Here is a 20,174-nt window from a genome sequence, read left to right as displayed (position 1 = left end):
CAGGTGAAATGGAAATGAGGCAGTATTAATCGTACCATCATGCAAGTTGATACATGCTAGTTGTAGAGCCCAGCTCTGTTGCCCTTTTACTCACCACAGCAGCTGCCGTAGATCAAATCAGTATTCCCACAGCTTCTCTGCATGATAGAGTGTGTGTGGGAGGGCAAGGGAGGGGACTTAACCCACTTTGTTTTGGTGAAGCTCAAAGCTGAGGTTTTGCTAATCAGTAACTCCTGTAGTGCAAGGTTGGCACGCTCATTTCCTTTGATACTGATTGCTTTGGGATACGCTAGATGGCTATAAGCCCTGAGCTGGGGGAGATGCTTTGCTTAAGTCTTAGGTTTAACTTTGTCTTAAATGTGTTGATTTTTCTTCCCTTGAATGGTGATAGCGACTATCTTGTAATAGCCTGTGTAAGAACCATGCTAGGAGGAAATGCTGAGGGTGGATAGCAACAGATCAGTTGCTCTTTTTACAGGGACAAGGCTTTGGCTTGGTATTCTTATCTCTTCTGCTATTGGATGTGTATGCCATGCCTTGTTTGCTTATTGCTGGATATGCTGAGAAATGAAAGATTCTGTGTTAATATAAATGACAAAAAGTCTGTGCAGCCCTGAGTCACCTAACAGGACTATTCTGTAAGCTCCTTTGGGAATTCTAAGAGTTCCAGCTTGTATTCCCTTCTCTGACTTTTCCCAGTAAATTATTTTTTTTTATTGGCAGTAGCAAGCATGGGTTTTTTTTGTGTTTGGTTTTTGTGTTTTTTGTTTTTTTTTTTTTTAAATTAGGTGTTTGGCAGCGTCCACTGGGGCATGTAGGTGCAGAGTGTGTGGGTGGGAGGGGCAGCCCTGAGCAACATACCAGGCAACTTGGGACAAAAAAATTCTAAAAGATGGAGAGCTCTTTCATGTGCTTTTAACAACCCCTCACCTCCTAAATTTCCTAGGATGCCTGATGATTTCTTGCCATTTAAATGTGAATTTTAGGTGTGAGAGCAAGCCATGTTTTAATCAGGTCATGTGTTCATTACATATATTAACCATGGATGTATGCCTATTAGTCAAACTCTGTGACGATTCAAGCCAGTTCTTAAGTTCACTGGAGTCAGACAGCTTTTGTTCTGAATAGCGTGCTGAATTGTGTTAGCGTGATCGCTGCTATGCTGGCCAGCACTAGGGACTTCTGGAGCAAAAGGCATCAGTTGCTGTAACCGGAGCTTAAAGGCCAAATCTTATCCTAGATGATTATCTTCTGAGAATCAGGGATATAGAGGAATACAAGATGTATATTGATCAAGAGGTTCTGTACTTTGGAAAGAAGTAAAAGATATAGAAGGAGATAGGCTATGGAGCTGAGCTGGACAGGAACCGAGAATTATGAATGGGGTTAAGAAAATAACGATGACTTCTGAATCCATGGGATTCTCTTCTTAGTGGTGGCAGAAGCTGCTAACATAATCATAACATAATCAGTTGGCTTAACAAAACCCATAAAATATAGCATAGCTAGCTTCCTTCACTGAAAAGATCAGATATTAAACCAGTATGTTTGGCACAGAAAGGAGAGGCAAGACCCTGGAGAGGAGTGGCATCCTACAGAGAGGTTGCTTTATCATCTATGCCCAGGTCATGGATGCTAAAAGGGAAGAAGATAAGATCTCTTCTGTTTTACGTATGCCTGCTTTGTGCATATGCCTCAGAGTATGTTTCCAGCATTCCCAAATTCTGTCACTGTGATTTTTTTCTTCAGTTTATTCCTTGGTCTTGAGTTTCTCTCAAACTATAGATTGTATGTGGCACAGTCAAGTTGGTTCTACCTTCCAGGAGGTAGAGTTCAGCCCTGTAGCTCCTTAGCCTTTGTTGTTCAAAATACCCAACTTGGGTATTTTCACTGAAACCACACAGCATAGCTGGATTGGGAATAACCTGTGAAAGGAGAGCTCTGCTTTTCTGTTCTCACTCTGGACTTGCTTTCTCAGTCTTCCCGTGATTTGAACCCTACAAGACTTTCAAGCTACTGGGCAACTGAAGGTAGAGATGCTGCATGATTGCAGTCTTGCTCTATGCATTGGATTATCCTTTTAAACCACAACACCTTCAAAATTTGGCTCAAAGGAGTGAAGGGCAGAGCCTAGATTTTTTTTGATTCTCACCGTCTTGTAGCACTGTTACCGTAGACATACAGTTACAAATCACATCTTTCAAGTCATATCTTTAAGGAATCACTAAGAGATTTGGTTGCATATTCTAATGGGAAATAAAGACCATTGTTTGGGTGCTTAATGTTAAGACCTTAGGTCTGATCTTTATTGCCATAAAGCCAAAGTTATGATCTTAAAACAAATTTTAAAAAAAAAAGGGAAAGATTTTTCAGGCATATTTAGGTGGCAAAAAAAAGTTTTACTTTAAGGCTCCCTGAAAAAAAAAAAAAAAAAGACTGCATTTCTTCCATTGTTCAGAAACTCACTGCAATAGCACTGAGACAGCATATGGACCTTAGAAGGTGGTGGTAGTTATTACAAACACTCAGTACCTGTCTAACGTCCACAGGGATTCTGGAAGCTAGAATCATCCATGCTTTCTCCCAAGAAGAGAAAGGATTAAGTCCAGTAAATGATAAGGTGTCTGTTTCTTCAGCCAGTGGTGGAAAGGGCTGGAGGGTAGGACAGCAAGGTGAAGTGCACATTGTTCTGTGCCATCAGGCAAGTGAAAAAATTCCACTTACTTGTTTTTGCTGCTATTTGAATCAGGCTCGAGACAGTAAGTGAAATGCGCTGCTGTTCTGCTGTTTTACCTGTTAGTAACTTCTAAATGCTAATGGCATTTATTATGAAGAGAAAATGATCACTAAACCCTGAGCTCACTAGCTTATTGATCCAAATAGTGACCACTGATTTTCCCTATAGCCAGAACACTGCAGTAAGATTCACAGAGGGTGCCTTGGGAACACCAGAAGAACCCAGATTCAGTTCTGGCTCTGCTTCCCGTGTGCTTTTTTTGAGGGTGGAATTCCCCACTGGAATGACCTCACGCTTATCCTGTTATACACCAAGGTTATCTTAAGAAACCTTCACCAACTGTCAGCTCATGTAACTCAGCAATTTCCAAAAAGTTTACATCTACCTATATACCACCTCCCCACTTACAGCCTCGTAATTACCAATTTTGTTTTTACTGCTCCCAGAATAGATCTTGCCACTACTTGGAGCACAGTAAAAGCTTAAAATAACCTTATAAATGAACTATTAGTATGTAAATCAAACCTGTAACCAGTCTGTATAAAGTGTAGTATAGGGGGTAGATTTTCAAGGCTGTGCAGCATCTCAAAGCTCACCTAGAAAATGGTAGAACTTGATAGGTGGTAAACACCATAGATGGCCCAGCCACCTCACTGAGCTTTTTGGCCTGAAAGGCCTTGTGTAAATAGTTGATTTCTCCATTAATTAAAAAAAGACAACATTTTTGTCAACCTGAGTCCATTGCTGACCTTCTCAGACAGTGAAATTTTTTGTTTAGTTCATCTTAAATATGACTAATTCATGAAACTTTCTTTTTCTTGTGACTTTTTAGGTGTTCTAAAAGTCACTTATTTCAGTACATATGTAAGAGAAACATGTACAAAAAATTGTGGTCGCTTTAAAAATAAGCATTTCAAAATTTGTTTTAGCCAAAAAGATAAGAAGTTGGTACACATTTGTGAAATAATTGTCTGCAAGCGGAATCTGTGTGTTGATGAAAAATTGAAATATTTTATTGAAAAAGACATTCTGAATCTCATATATGTCTTTTTCAACAGAGAGTTTGAAACCTTATTCTGCAGGTTCTGGATAGTTTGGCATTCCCTGGTTTCATTGTAAGGGAAATGATCAATGAAAATGATGACCTGTAACAGATGAGTCTCTAAAGAAAAGGAGGGAAGGAAATATCCTGGTCATGCAGAAATTGTTTTACTCCAGTACCAGAATGTCACAATTAGAAATGAATATGTGCAGTACAAACATGGAGAACTTAGATGTTTGCTGCTATAAAGAATTTACAGTCTAATGTGAGCTACAGTAGGAATTTTGATGTGTCACATTTGCACCCACACTTATTTTTCACTTACTTTCCTTCTTCACAATCTTCACAATAGGCCCTTCCCAAACGTTTTGTCAAATAGCTGCAATATGCAGCACAGTCCTTCATAATCCCCAGTTCTTCCTGGCTAAGCAGGCATCTAAAACCAGAGGGGACTGGGGTGAATTCGTTTAGAATATACTTTTCGTATGCCTATATAAACACATGCATAAACATAATACCCTCCACTTGGGGAACGCGTAAAAGGTGGGACACGATACTTGTGAGAGGCGCCGAGTTCTGCAAATGAAGGCAATGAGGAGGGAAACGAATTGCCTGTTAAATATGGAAAATGGAGTCTGCTTTTTGTTCTGGGCCTTTGGAATCTGTGGGTGGATTGGAACTGGCAGGCAGGGAGCAAACACCCACCCACCATAGGGCTGTGTGGTTCAGAAGTTTACAAGAGTGTTTGTGTTCCAGGAGCTGTTGGCCTTGAAGCCAATGGAGAGGGGGAGGAGAAGAGGGAGAGAGTGAGAAAAACACTGTGGTGTTAGGGCCCTTCCTCAGAGATATTTTTCCCCTCTCCCTTCTCCAGCTAGAGGGCTTTGGAACTGGAGCAAGACAAACAGTTACTGGGGGAAAGATTAATATGATTTTAAGACGTGTAGTGCTTACAGTCCATCATCAGGGGAGGCAGAGACTTCAGAAGCCACTGCCACCTTAATCCCAAATGACAGCTCTCGTCGCTCCCCCTTCTCCGGCCCTGCTGCCGTTTAATTCGGCAGAGTCTGTGAGATACAAAGAAATGGAAGTTTTACTGTATTGTTACTGCAGGAGCTGAAAATTGGTTTCTGTCCTGTCCTGAATTTAGGTTCAGAAGCTGCCACTCTAATTGGTCACCATCTGGATATCACAGATACAGAAACTGAGGCACAGAGAGACTAAACAACTTGCCCAAGGCAACAGGAAGTCTGTGGGAGATCTGGGAATAGACCCCAGATGTCCTGAGTTTTCTGTCTTAACCACAAGACCATCCTTCCTGTCTTTTTGGTAGTCCCCTCTGCTTCAGGAATTCCGTTTATGAATTCCACCCCTAAACAATCTGTTGCACCATCCAGTGATTTACTCGCATAAAAGAGTCATTGGGAAGGGAAAATGGCACCTCTCTTAAAACGAACTGCAGTTACTACTGTCCTTTCTTTCTAAGGGGTAAAGGAGAGGGAGTGCAAAAAAACCAGCTTCAAGAGCTGAGAAGCTTCTCCGTTGCTATCCAAACTTCCTGCAAGCATTAGTTTTGTTCTTTAAAAGAATTGGGAACTCCATACATGGTGTTTGAGTGTATCTGGCCATTTATATTTTAGTGAGTTAAAAAAAGTAATGACTGAAACGGGACTAAATCCATCTAGGGAATTATGCTGCTGTTGTTCACTATCGTATCTGAGTACCTTTGATGATAGTTCGATTGCAGTATCTGTAATGGACTTCATTGTGTAGCCGGTACTTCTCCCTTGTCGTAGTCAGAACTTTTCTGAGACGAGGCTGAATGGTGGGAAGGGTTTTTTTTCCAAGAAAGCACACCCTTTGGTTTGGAAATGATGGAATGGATGGAACGTCATAGATGTCCGTCATGTTATCAAAAGGTGCCACTGGAGAATATTATTGAAAATTCTTCTCAATTAAAGCCTTTTAGATACCCCTATTACTCAGTGAAGAATATTCCTAGCCCTGCTTTCTCTTAACGTGGTAACCTCTTTAGCATCAGGAATCAACAAGGACTGTATGGCCTAGATTTGTTAGATCACATCTTTAGACCTTGGTATTGCGGTAATGCCTAAAAATTCCACTCGTGGATCAGTAAGTCCATGTGCGGTGCGTTGTATAGACAGAAACTGAAAGGGTACTTCCTGCCACCAACAGCTTTCTGCAATAAAGCAGTTTGGTAAAGAGTCTCTAAGTGTCTTCTCCCAGCACATGAAGACATAACTGATGACTTGGATCAATGCGTTTGGTTCTTGCCTTCTCCAAACTCCCCTTTAAGGCTTGATGTCTAGGTTGGGTATGTGAGAGTGGGTTCCTCTGGAGAGATGCTGATTTAGTTGCATGGTCAAAACTCTTTTGCAACTCTGTGGCACCTCTTTCCTTTACTCTGACTGGGGTTTCAGAGTATAAAAATACAAATAAAATACGAGAGCTTGCTCTGTTCCCTGCCCTGTGACATTGATTCTGAGTAAATCACAACCTTTTTGTTTTCTGCGTGCTCCTTGAAACAGTGTTGGGGTATTTGTCTGCTTGTTCCTCCTCTTTTGCCCTGATCTACCCATTTTTTCTGCTCTTACACTGTAATGGTAAACTCTTTCAGAGGACACGATCCGAACGCGAAAGTTCTGTGCCACTCAGTGTAGCAGGATTCCATACTATGCGTAGTGCTTTACGTCACTGTTGCATTAGGAATAATATTTTAACAACTGTATTGGTGTGAAACTGCTCTCCAGGCTTTTTTTGGCAGGCACAGCGGACAGAGTTCGGAGATAACAGACGTAACCTTTCAAGCTTGTTTCTTACGTTCGTACTCAGCGCCGGTTGAAATATTTTTTAGGATTCTAGCCCGTGGAAAAAAGGGAGAAGCCAATTTCTTTTTTTTTTTTTTTTTTTTTTTTTGCTTTGAAATGCGATACTAAGAGAGCCTAGAGAGCACCTCGTTCCCGATCCGAGTAATAAAATCCTAATGAACTTCGCAGCGGCCGCCGGCCCTCCGCCCGCAGCGCTCCCCGGCCGCGCGGGGCCGGCTCCTCGGCTCCGAGCCGCCGCCGCGCCGCACCTCGCTCGGTAGAGGGCGCTCGTCTCCGGGGCTGCCGCGCCGCGCGGTCCCCGTGCCCGCCGCCCTCGGCCACCCCCCCCCCCCCCCCCCCCGCCCCGGTCGCCTGGCGTTGAGGTGGAGATGGCGACTTGCCCGTCTTTGCGACAGACGTGTGTTTTTTCCCTTGCCTGACTACTTCCAGGGAGGGCTGGGGCAGCTCCCCTGCCTGCCGCACGGCCGGGCTGCAGTCGCTCCTCACGCTCCTTCCACGTGTTAAGCGCGCAGAGGCGTCGCATGTGAGCGGGGCGTGTGACATGCGTGTGGAGAGCAGGCAACGCGTGTGCACGCAGCGCTGGGTACATTCGGTGCGCGGCTCGCCACGTCGGGCGTCCGAGGATGTGCTAGCGGGACGGGTGCCGTTTTCGGCCCTCAGTCGTGTCCGTACGCCTGCGATTTCTGCTCGTAGAGAGGGGCGTGTGCTCAAAGTTGAACTGTAAGCGGGTTTGGCGACGGACGTGTTTGGTTTTGGTTTGTTTTTTTTTTCCTGTGGGGTGCTTGCACTTTGTGTGCGTGCGAGCGTGAGGCAGGCGCGTTTTCGCTTGTTCCCTTTCTACCGCTGTCCAGAAAGCAAGCGGCGAGAGGAAAAAGCCCTCGCCCTACCGCCCCTCCTTCGCGGCGCGGCGGTCTGTGAACCCAGCAGTTTACCCTCCCTCCCCGGCGCTGCCGCCCGGGGCTGTGCTGCGCGCCTGCCTGTGCAGAAGCTCAGCGCAGAGCGGAGGGGGGAGGCGGCCGCTGTTCCTGGAAGAGCCCGGCCTGGGGAGTTGGTCACATTCTTGGCTGGGATTCAATGACTGAGGCAGACACCAACAAACAGAGCGGGGGGAGGAGGAGGAGGAGTGAGGGAGGCTGAGCCAGCCTGCATTAGCTCAGCTCTCAGGCACTCTCAGTCTCTGCTGGAAAGAGGAGCTGGGAGGATGTGCGCTCTGTTACCGCGGCTCCCCACGGCACGGCGAGAAGACCGAGAGAAATAAGGGAAGAAAGGCGAACCGAGAGACGAGGAGTCCTCCCAGATCAAGCTGAGGGACCACGAGGGCGAAGGGAGCCTGCTTATTGCCCGTCCGAAGCCCCCGCGCCGTTTTGGAAGTGCCAGAGATTTGGGCCTTTTCTTCTGCGTTGTTCCCTTCCACAGACCAAGCTTTCTTCCTCCTCCTGCTTTTTACTTTCCTCCCCCGCGCCTTCTTTTCGGTGGATATGGACAGAAGGGTGATTACTGCAGAGAAGCAGCAGCCGCCAGAACATATTTGAGCCCCTGGTGCTCGGAGCGTGGCACAGACTTTTTGTATTTCTGTGGGTGGCGTGTGCGTGTGTGTGTGTGTGTGAGTGAGTGAGTGTGTGTGTGTGTGTGTGTGTGTGTGTGTGTGGTGGAGGTGTGGGAGGCGGGATTGGTTTGCCTGGGGGGTTGGCTGAGGGGGTGAGTGCTCGGATGAAGACCTCTTTTTGCCGTGACTCTGTGCTCCATCGGGGCAGCTTGGAGACTTGGAGATTTTGAAATTGTAACGAACCACCAGAAAAGACAGAAGAGAGAGACACGCATACAAAAGGATTTATTTCCTATTCGTTAGTGGATTGTTAAACCTGAGTGGGAAGGAAAAAAAAAAACAAGGGTGGGTTGTTCTATTTTGTTCATAATTTTTTTCTTAAAAAAAAAATCCCTTAAGTGGATTTGTACCAGAGTGGAAGATAACTGGGGATTTTTGTTGTTTGTTTTGGGAATAGAAACTAAAAAATGGAGACTGTAAGTAGAAGCAGCTTCCAGCCTCATCCAGGACTGCAGAAGACCTTGGAACAGTTTCATCTGAGCTCTATGAGCTCCCTGGGTGGCCCTGCTGCTTTCTCAGCACGATGGGCACAGGAGATGTACAAGAAAGACAATGGCAAAGACCCAGCAGAACCTGTACTGCATCTGCCCCCTATCCAGCCTCCGCCGGTAATGCCTGGTCCCTTCTTCATGCCCTCGGACAGATCAACAGAGAGGTGCGAGACCATCCTGGAAGGGGAAACCATCTCCTGCTTCGTGGTGGGTGGAGAAAAGCGGCTTTGCTTGCCCCAGATCCTGAACTCGGTGCTCAGGGACTTCTCCCTGCAGCAGATTAATTCGGTGTGTGATGAGCTACATATTTACTGCTCCAGGTGCACTGCTGACCAGCTGGAAATCCTCAAAGTCATGGGCATCCTGCCCTTTTCTGCTCCTTCCTGCGGGCTCATCACTAAAACTGATGCTGAGAGGCTTTGTAACGCCTTGCTTTATGGTGGCACCTATCCTCCCCACTGCAAGAAGGAATTCTCTAGCACAATTGAGCTGGAGCTTACAGAGAAGAGCTTCAAGGTGTATCATGAGTGCTTTGGGAAGTGTAAGGGACTCTTGGTGCCAGAGCTTTACAGTAACCCCAGCGCAGCCTGCATCCAGTGCTTGGACTGCAGGCTTATGTACCCACCTCACAAATTTGTGGTCCACTCTCACAAATCGCTGGAAAACAGGACTTGCCACTGGGGCTTTGACTCCGCAAACTGGAGATCCTATATCCTCCTCAGCCAGGATTACACTGGGAAAGAGGAGAAAGCTAGACTGGGCCAGCTCTTAGATGAAATGAAAGAAAAATTTGACTATAACAACAAATACAAGAGGAAAGCCCCCAGGGTAAGTGATGCCCTTGATTCTAAAGGGGGTGGGGGGAGAAGGAGAAAAGGGATTTTCTATAATTTCGGTAACATCTATTGACCTACTCAATTTGTTACCAGCTGCTTTTCCTTTGAGTCATTTAGCAGTCTAATCATGTTCTTAATTCTCACCACGTGTTAATGTAGACGAGCAGTGTTCGAGATGGCACCTTTTTTTCTCTGGTTGTGTTCTGAACACGGTATAGAATCATAGAATGGTTTGGGTTAGAAGGGACCTTAAAGATCGTCTAGTTCCACCCCCCCCCCCCCCCACCCCCCCCCCCCCCGCCGAGGGCAAGGACGCATTCCACTAGACCAGGTTGGAGTTTGTTTAAATTACATATGTGTGTTTGCATATCTTACTATACATGGAACCTGGTCTTTGAAACCCATCATGCTATCCCAGACTTCAGCAGGAAGTATGTGATTTTGGGTCTTAAGAGCTTCAGTTAGGGCTCAAGGCAAGGCAGAAGCCAGAAAAAAGTAAGTTACTGATCGCTCCAGACGCAAATATATACAATTTTCTGATCAACTGCATGCCGCCAGGGATGGAGGTGGGGGCGAAATTGTCTAAATGCTTGTATTGAAATAAAATGTGTGCTAAGAAAAAATCCTGACAGTAATGCAGGTTACTGGTGTTCAGATTAAGTGTGCGGAACGTGAATGGAGATGCTTTACTGCTCTTAGAGTATCCCTGTGGAGTCTGAGTCTCCCCACCAGACAGGCTTTTGTATATTGGATTATGTGTACATTCAGTAAACGAATCTGTCTAGGGCCAGCTGCAGCAGCTTCTTAAGGTATGCCATGCCGTGCTGAGCCAGACAGCTAAAGCACATTTTTTTTAGGTGTCCTTTGTTTTTCTTTCAGTCTGAGCTGCCTTTAGATCCCAGAATCCCTGGTGTGTGGGTGGGAGGCTGCCTTGGCATCTGGCACCAGTCCTGATCAATGGGCAGCAGTGCCACAAGGCCTTGAGGACTTGCTTACAGACACCAGGATGTCTGGCTAGCTGGCGATGGTGCAATTGGCTGTGGGATGAGCAATTCGCTTTCCGCTCCTTCCCCCCCAATATAAGGTTAAAGGAAACTCTTGCCTATTGAGTTTTATGCTGCAGGTTTGTTGGTTGGATTCTGCCTCATCTGCCAGAGATTTCCGAACTTTTCTTCGGTTTTATGTATCTGGAGTGGAAGGGCAATGACACAAGCCTCAAAAAGAGAAGCAACGTTTAAAGCCCACTGAGAATGTTCAGTAAAATTCTTAATTACCTTACCAAATACCTGTTTAAGGGGGCAGACATGCACTCAGACTTAAATAGGGCTTTTATTTATAAAAAACGCAACAAAAATGCCCAAACAAAACCCGGGGGTTTTAAAATATCCTGCGCAAACAATGCAGTAATTCCTACAGCTAGCCTAAGAGGCCTAGTTAACTCTTTTGGTTGGCCTCTCCTTTTTTTGATTGAGGAGTAGAGTCTCACTCGTTCAAGTTCCAGTTTCTCTCCTGGTCTTATGTTTAGCCCCTGTTTCAATTCTTGTCCTCACCCCTCCTTTTCCTCCCGCTTGAGTGTCAGAACCGCTGTGACAAAGCTAGGCTGTAATGAGCCACATTATCTCCGTGGTTGGAGGTGGATGTGTTTTTAATGGCTTGTCTATTCTCCGTCAGTCATGTGCTAAGATGGAGTGGTGGGATAGATGTATATGAATGTCTGCGAGAGGAGAATAGGGCTTTGAAAGTGGAGGCATTTTTCATGTTAGGAAATGAATTTTCTAGGGCATGCTTTGTTTGGGAAGCAAAATTGAGAAATCTCTACATTCTTGTGCAGAAAGGTACTGTTTCCCTAGCGCGGTCACTTCCAGAGTTTGATTAAAATGTATGTTAGTAGAGGTGTGCTTTCCTTTTCTTATGAGGCTTTTATGGCATTCTATTCAGTTGTACGATTTATCCAATGCCCCAGGTGAGGTTGCAGGTGGAGAACAAGAAACAACTATTAAATCTTGCGTTTGCCTGACTTTGGTGACCCGTTACTAGGTCCTAGTTCAGAACATGGCAAGCACTCTTCCCCTGCCCTCCAAAATCTGCATGCAACGCAGCACTTCTTGCAGAGTGAATACAGGATACCTGATAGTGGACTCCAGAAATTATGTAAGGAAATTGTGGCCATCTATTTCTCAGAAATTTTGCCAAAAATCCGTCATCATAAAATGTTAAGTCTCCTGCATAGGTTCATTTGGGAGGTGGCAAGGAGCTTGACGGGGAAGAACAGAGTGGTGTGTGCTCAGATGATGGGGTAGAGAAAAAAGAACGCTTTATCATACATCCTATGCAGACCTGGGCTTAAGTTTCAAGGCTTTTGAGCTGTTTTCAGGGCTCTCCTATTAATGTGGTGCAGTCTTGAGACCCTGACAGTGCTGGCAGAGTTTTGTGCGCTTATCCTTCCTTTTTCTGAAGTCTTTTTCCATTGGGCTTAGCCAACGGATATCATATGCTAAGGTCATTTGTGTTGTAGCAGTGTGTGCAGATAATTATGGTGAGATTTAATCAGGCTCTAAGACTGGTAGACTGTGGCCAGGGGCAAGTAACACTGGAGTAAAGTTTAGATGCCTAGTAAGGAAATGCAAGGATGGTCCCATGCCTGTGTCTGTGTGTTTGTGTTAATTACTGTCAGTCTGTGTGGGGTTTGTGTGTCTGTTGGTCTCTCTGTGTGTATGTCTGTCTCTGTGGATGAAAGGGTGAAGCATATGTGTCTTTGTGGTGGTCTTCCTTTTTGATGTAGATCTCTGCATTGCTTTGTTCTATTTTATACAGAGGTGTTTGTGTGTGTTGTGTGCCGTAATCTGCTGTGTCAGATATTTGGTCTTCTACTTTTAAGAGTGGGCTTTTTATCAGTTTCCCAATTTATTTATTTACGTGTGTGTGTACGTACACATTGCTTTGTGTGTTGTGTTTTCCCTGGGGCTCTGTTAGTATGTTGGTAGCATGGAATATATATGACCATTTTTAAGCTGTTTAAGCAGCAGTGAGTTTTTTGACCTTTTTATGTGTCTTCATGAGGTTTATGTGATGAGGTATGTAGATTTCTGCCAGCACAGCTCTGCCTTTTAAGGGTCTGACTTAAATGGAGGAGCTGGGTTGGCACAAGCCCCTGTTGCAGATTCAGCGTACTGGCAAAACTGCCTTTTTTCCCGTCTTTTTTTTTTTTTTCTTTTTTTTTTTCCTTGGTGTAGTTTTAAACCATTGCTACAAGGCATAGCTTTACCTAGATACTTCATTCCCAACATATATTTCTATATGCATCAAGTATCCATTGTGCATATCTATCTGTCTTTATCAAGAGATGGATACATAGATGCAGATACATTGTCCCTCAGTCAGCCTGGTTGGTTGAACAAAATGCATGTTGCCTGGTCTTGCCACTTGCAGAAGAATCTTTTGTCTAGATGTGTATGAAGTCAGCGAAGGGTCTTAACCAAAAATGGGAGGGAGTTGTGACAGCTGGAGCCCCCACTAGAGCAGGAACCATAGAGGCCTCAGCCACTTCCCTTACCCTCTTATAACATTTTGATTTTTTTTTTTTTTTTTTTTTTTTAAATATTCTCCCTGTTCATCCTTGGATGAGTGACTGACCTCCCATAAGCTCCTTCACTTCCCACAGCTCTGTCTTTTCTTGAGCCATGTGATAACTTCTCCATTTTCCTCTGTTTGTATCCGTTACTGGGTTTTCTACCTTCTTGCATGCTCGTGCATGTTTTTTTTTCTGCTTTGTTTGCTCTCTGGTCTTTGAGAGTCTCCATGCACCAACCTGGCTTTTACTTGAGCTGGTATCCTATTTCCCTACCTGTCTCTCTTTTCATCCACCGTTACTGACATGGAGCACAACCATTACATTCTGGGGTATTTCTAGAAATTTAAAATGTGAATAACCTGACAGGGTTGCAAAACAGGGTCCTAGAAATCCATCATCAGTGCCAAAGCCTTTTTCTTGAGCTCAGCAGCTGGTGCATGTTACGTGTTCACTTGCTGGTATAGATAACGGCCTTGGTGTGTCTCTCACGCTCTCTTTCCCCGTCTGTGTGACAGACAGCTCTCTGCTTTTTTAACATCAGTATGCCTCCTCTATGATTGAATTAGTTCAAAAAGCAGGCCTGAAGGCTTTGTTGGTTGCTATTTCCAGTAAAGGAGGGTGGGTTCGACTCTTGTCTCTTTTGAACCCTTTTTTTCTTTTTTAAATATTGAACTGAGCAACGTTTGACAGTGCTTTCATATTTCCTACCTGTGTGCCAGACATCTGTACTTTTAGCAAAACTGTATGTGATCAGACATTAAGAGAATAAGAGAGCTTTCCTTGCACACGTGTGAACACACCCACACATGCTAGCACTGCAGTGTTCCCACGGTTCAAGTCCCAGCAGCACTTCTGTGAAGTAGCTGGAAGCTAGAAGCAGCATTCTGGGTACTGACACACAAATGAGCACATAAGGCCTCCCACTTTATTTCACAATGCCTACCAACCCAGTGCTGCCACAACATGCAGCTTTCTCAGCTGGAGTAAGGTTTAGCCAGGTCAAGTGTGCAGCCAAATCAAAGAACAAAAATCGCTGAAAGTGAAATAGTGCAGTACTGACTGAGTTGTAGGGTAGCTGTGGACTTTTAGGTGCTGCACAATGGTTGCTGTGCTGTGCTTTTTGACCACTTGAAATGCTGCAGTAGTAGAGCTAGAATGCGTATCTTTCTCTATCCTAAAGTCCTGCCTCGTGGCAGTAGTAACCTTCTTTATTTGTTAATAGTTTATATATCCTATGGTAGGTATAAGCAGAGAGATTCTGATTTTATTCACAGGCAGTAGTGTTCCGACAGCTGGATGGATTTATTATTTTGGTACAAACTGACTTGATAAATACTCTTGGAAAAATTTGTCTAAGAACTGAGGGTTCAATTGTTTTTTCCATGGAGCAGTGAAGTAATTTGTTCTCTTACCTGATGTTCAAGAATTATATTAGAGATTCTCCAGTAAAAATTTTGAAGTCCCTAAAACAAAAATGTTGAAGTCTTGAGGCAGTAGTTTAGTTCAGAATCCTTTTACAGCTTAAAAGTTGAACTTCAAAAACGATACCATACTTAAACAAAATCCTGTGTACCTGAGGAGGTGTCAGTGTTTAAGCAGACGTCAGCGTTTTTTTCCCAAGCGTGCAAACAGCTTTATAGATGTTGTAGATCGAGAACAAAGAAGCAGGTACGTGCATGTGTGTTAGACAAAGAATATGCTGCGAATAATGATCTAATGATGTTGAGTCAACTATGGCTCTCTGTTGCCCCAGAAGAGTTCCTAAGTTCCTGAATTTAGTCCTCTTGAATTAGGGAGGGAATTATATGCAATCTCTTCTTTTGAAAATCACTGCCTAAAATATTTAAACATCTGCCTCTCCCTTCATTGTCTGGGCTGTCTTGCTTGCCTCTCCATTTCTGTGGTTTCGGGCTTGGGCGTATGTTCTGCCCAAACAGTAGCATGCTTTGAAGATGCACGTAAACACAGTTTATTTTTTGGATGTGCTAGGAGCCTAACACCTGGTCTCTCTGCCAGGATATGAACATGCTTATCACTAGCTTGAGCTGACTGACCAATGAGGGTGTGTTTTCACTTGCTGAGAGGCGCATTTAGATCAGTGTTGTAAAAGCAACTGGAGGCGTCTGTATGAGGCTGCTCGGAGCATGTCTAGACAATGCAGCGGTTAAAATTCTGGCAGCCACTTGTACCTTATCTACACCTTCCTTTATTCTCAACACTGCTAGAACAGGGGGAACTTTGGGGCTACATCTAGGTGGTTGAGCCTGAGCAAGATTTGGGTATCTAAAGAGATGCATTGTCCATTCTTATTGAAAACTCATGTTATTGTCTTCTGTTAGCAAAGTTATTTTGCCAAAGTTAAGGGGTTTCAAGGGTACTGACTACAGCAAGGAGTGGGCCGGTTGTCCTATTACTGGTGATAACTGATGATTGGAGCTTACATTGCTGGCTTAGCTGGCCAAACTGCTTTGCCATCGCACAAAGAATTGTGTTTCAATGTGCACAGTGCTTAGACCCAGAAAATCTTTTAATTCTCACTTTTTTTTTTTTTTTAAAAAAAGCAAACTTTGACCTTGACACTGTTAACTCTTATTTAGAGGGAACTGTTATGAAACAGTTGCACTAAATCCAACAGGGGCTTCTTGGAAAGAAATTAGAGCTTAGACAAAACCAACAGACTGAATTGTAGAGAATCTATCGATATAATACTGTCAATTACTAGGCTAATCTATTTTAGCTGAGTGGCCATAGAGCACTTAATTCAAATTGATCTTCATGTACAGGAAGCATTACTTTAAAATGTAGTAATGTAGTGTGTTTTTGTTTTAAATGTGTCAATTATACTATGTGTGTTAATGATACATTTTATTAAATAATATCTAGTTTGTTGGCATATGTTTTCTGAATCTAGGTAATATACATTAATAAATCTGCACCACTTTTTAAAATGCTGTTCCACTCTCTGTGTCTCATACAGCCGGTATGTGTTCTTGGAAAATAATTACAGAGAAGCAAGTTTGTTCTGAAAAGATGTGCTCTGATCCCTTACCTTCCTCATTTATGCCTTGTGTAGTCTTGTATGTCTTTTACATTTCATTGTCAGTGTAGAGATTCAAACTCAGGTTATTACTGAAATCACCTGTTCCCATATCTTCTGGAACATATGAGGTTAATTTGAAGGTTTGGGGCTTTGGGGCTAGTTCTGCAGTTCTCACTCAAGCAATCAGCTGACACAGTAATTGGAACCAGTTCACCCACAAACCACAGAAGACTTGTATATGTATCAGACTTCTTCCTGTGTGTTGACTGGCAGTACTTGCAGTCATAGAATAGAGGGACAGATTCTGAACCAGGATATACCGGTGTTGAGACAAAGTAGCTTCACTAAGCTGGTGGCCTTACCTGGCATTTACAGGACTGTGCTAAAGCTGACAGCAGAACCTGTAGTTCTGCTACTGCAGTATTTTCATTTTGCTTATTAATGAGGTTTTGGTTTCATAGACGTTTGATGGTGCTCTGATCGTGACAGATCTTACTGGATGGGGCAATAGTTTCTGCAACTGGGAGCTGGCTTCAGACTGAAAGGATTTTGTCTGCTGGTTGGTACATGCAAGATATCTAACAGGGTGGGATTTTTTGTTCCTGTGTTGAGGATTGGTCAATTATTTATTTATTTATTTATTTATTTTTACTGATGAGGGAATATGTCTAAAGTTGGGATAAGGGCCAGCCCTTTTTTCTGATGCAAATTCAAGGACCATAAACTTGGCCTCAGAATTGTACCAGGTACAGTGCAGTTCTTTGAGTGTGCCTATTTTGTTGGTATTGGGCAAGCCTGCTGGCTGATAGACATTGGCCCCTCTGCACTGAGCTAATTATTTTGCTTTGACTTCTGGTTGGATGAGGTAACAAAAACACTGATACAAATTCAGGCTCTGATCCTGTCAGTGTTTCATGGACAGAACTCTTCCGGAAGCCAATGGGAATTCCCATGTGTAGAGCTCTTATCATTGGCTCCATCTGTGGTTTGGTTGCTATCACATAAAATTGGGCTTCTCCAAGCAGTGGATGCATATTAAAACAACCTGATAAGCTGCATAGTCATACGTTCTGTTAGATGAGACAGGTTCTGCCACCCTTACTCGTGTTAAGTAGTCTTTACTTATTTTAACAGTCTTATTTAAAAAGTCAGGGAAAACGTACATAGGATAGAGATTCTGTGTAAAAATTGCAGCATCATTCTGTATACTGGAGATAAACAGCAAAAGAGCTAATCAATAACTCGGTTTCTGGCTTTGTTGTTTATTGATTTATGTACAGTTACCTTTGCACATGCTTTGTAGAAAATGTGACTTTTATGTTTGGTTTTCTGTTGGGTTTTTTGTTTGTTTTTGGTTTTAATTAAAGCTGTTTCTGTTTTGGTATGAGAATCAGTTGCACTGGAAGCACAAGAATTGCTTAGGCTTTAAGGATTAAAAGACAGCAGCAACATTAACAAAATAAGATAGAGCCTAGTGCTTGTCCTTTCCTATGGAAGATTTCAGCGTTATATTCAGAAGACGTACCCCTGTGCTTTGTTCTTCATCCTCTGTTCAGTCAATGGTATCGTTTTATAGAATAAGGTCATTGACTTGGATTGCTTCTTGGTTTCTCAACCCTTTTCACCAGCCAGTTTGTGTAATGTCTGTCTGAAACATTGAGTAAGGGCATTGAAATAGCAGACAGGATATCAAGTGTTCGGAAGTCTGGGTTAAGTATAACAGACAGTTCTGGCTGGTGAAAGGGGAGCAGCCCCTTGAGCTTGGTTACAGATCAGTCTCTGTGGAAACAGCAGAGTCTGGTCTTCACATCCCTGTTACAGCTTTTCCCCTCTGTTCCCTCAACACCCATATAATTAATTGTGTGTGGGTGCACCTCTTCTAGAGATGTGTCTTCCTTGTTTCTTAGTGGCACAGAATTGTATGTAATAATGTCTCTTTCTAAGGATTACATAAGTTGAAGATGATTTCTCCACTGGGAGAATTATGCAAGTTTAAACCGAAATGTATTTAGAAAGCTTTTATGTATGTGTTTTCTGACTCGCGATGCAGAGGGTGATTTATTTGCATCCTTAATTGGACAACATCTGTTAGGGTTGAAAGAAAAACCATTGCTTATCTTTTCACTGTCATACCCTGCATTTTTATGAAGTCCCCTACCCCCTCCACTTCCTACATCACCTGTGTTACAGGCTCTGATTCTTCATGCCCAAGTAGAATCAGCCAGGCACTCAGTTGGACACTCTCCTGGGGAGGGGGTCTGTGGAATTTTTAATGCATGTCTGCATTAGTGTTATGTGCCAGTGGTACTGTTAAAATCAGCAATAATACCACCTGTTTTCTTTCAATCTTCAGATTTTCTCATTTTATAAGAAAAATATTGCCATTATTACCATTAAACAGAAGATAAAGATGGTGAGGATTCCCAGTTCTGTCAGTGAAGAGAGTCTAAAATATTTCTGTAATGCTGCGTTTAGTATTCTTTGACCATTTAGCAAAAACTTTCCTGTTGCTTTTCAGCAAAATTAAGCTGGTTTGGGTCACTTAACACAGGAGAAGAAAGCTCTGCAGTCAAGTGCGTTTATTGAACTTGAAGAGGCCAAAGTAACTTCTTGCTTAAATGTGAACTTCTGCATTTGTGTGACTGTATCCTGCAGTCCAAAATCTGGCAGCTGACCTATGCACACAACCCTTATCAATTTCAGTGGGGGAGCTGCACAGATCTAAAGAGCTGTCCATGCAGTTCAGATGGCAGAATTGGGATCGTGATAGTAATTTTCTTTTCTATTATTATGTAATACTGGAGTGCTGCGTATGTTAGACTGCATGCATAATGCTTGTAGGTGCTGTTTTCAGGATGTAGCTAACAAAATTAATTCTGCTGAGTATTAAAAAATACAGGTTGCATGGGGATCCTGCTGCTTACTAAAACAGAGATTGTAGTAGTACCAATTAGAAGCAGTGAATTACTTTAAATAATTAAAACCCCCTCTATAAAATTTCTCTAGGTCCTGTATTTTTTTGACAAGTGTCTTCAAAATAAACCAACCAAAAAGCCTCGAGATTTTTCAGGTTTACATATTTATAGCAGTAAAATAAGTTTTATAGCTTTTATACAGAGTAATGGGCTAGAAAGGCAGAAAATAGACAATATTAAGGCTACAGTGTGGTCTGATTTCAGTAACCTTTGTTGATGTAATGGATTTCAGATTTACACTTCCGTTGTTAAGAATTTCTCATGAAATTATATGTTAAGCATGCTCTTCTAAAGTACCATTATTCCACAGTTGAAAAACTTATCTGAGTTGAAAGATAATGGAGTGTCATTCAAGAAAAAAAAAAAGAATTCACCATTCTTAACTCCCCACTAGCAGTTTCGGTTTATTCAGTGGGTGTGAATTATGTCACCCATGCTGGTATGATTTAGAAATATTCCTTTGAAATAAACGTATCTAGAGTGGTGCAGAGCTGCTGTGAGCAGTAAATCAGATTCAAAAGCGTACAGACTGCAGCATTGGGTCCATTATTGATACTTCTTTGTTCCCATTCATTCACTAATGAGAAACATGCCATACAATGAGTCCTTGCACTAATATATCCAAAGATTTAGTTTTGTTTGGCTTTTTGCCTTTTTCTTTTTTTGCCACAACAGTGTAGTTTTTTGCAAAACTGGTGAAGCCAAGTAATCTTTGGACCATATTCAGCAGTAGATAGTGATATAAGTGGTGAAGGTGGTGTAAAGTGCTCTATTAGACTATTCAGTGGATACGCAGAACTACCGTTCAAAGGCCTTGGCCCTCAGCACAGTGAATTAGGAGTTCCTTTTCTAAAAATTTAATTTCTAGAAACATATTTATGTGAAAATCTTTTTTATAATGGATTCATTCACTCTTCTTTAGCCCTGTTGATTCTCGAGCAAAGATTGTGTGTGTGATATTAATAAATTCTGGCGGAAAAAATTATAATTTATTTTTTATTACTATATAATTTTGTATTTAAAATTATTA

The 20,174-nt window shown here is 42.9% G+C and overlaps 1 protein-coding gene across 3 annotated transcripts in view; it reads left to right on the top strand.

Moving 5' to 3' along the window:
* SKI (SKI proto-oncogene) overlaps positions 1-20,174 on the top strand; it is a 148,127-nt gene that overhangs the window by 19,092 nt on the left and 108,861 nt on the right. Inside the window, exons 1-2 of one of the 3 annotated variants that reach the window (XM_030018920.2) lie at positions 7,625-8,516; positions 8,629-9,550. In XM_030018920.2, the coding sequence (XP_029874780.1) occupies positions 8,639-9,550 (912 nt within the window). In that variant the 5' untranslated portion in view covers positions 7,625-8,516; positions 8,629-8,638. Of the gene's footprint in view, positions 1-7,616; positions 9,551-20,174 lie in introns of those variants that run through there. The other 2 variants (XM_030018919.1, XM_041124160.1) reach the window with 2 other exon arrangements.

This window comes from Aquila chrysaetos, chromosome 6, assembly GCF_900496995.4.
Source record: "Aquila chrysaetos chrysaetos chromosome 6, bAquChr1.4, whole genome shotgun sequence".
Classification (NCBI taxonomy): domain Eukaryota; kingdom Metazoa; phylum Chordata; class Aves; order Accipitriformes; family Accipitridae; genus Aquila; species Aquila chrysaetos.
Note: the sequence above shows the minus strand (reverse complement) of the source record. Positions and strands in the feature narration are given on the sequence as shown.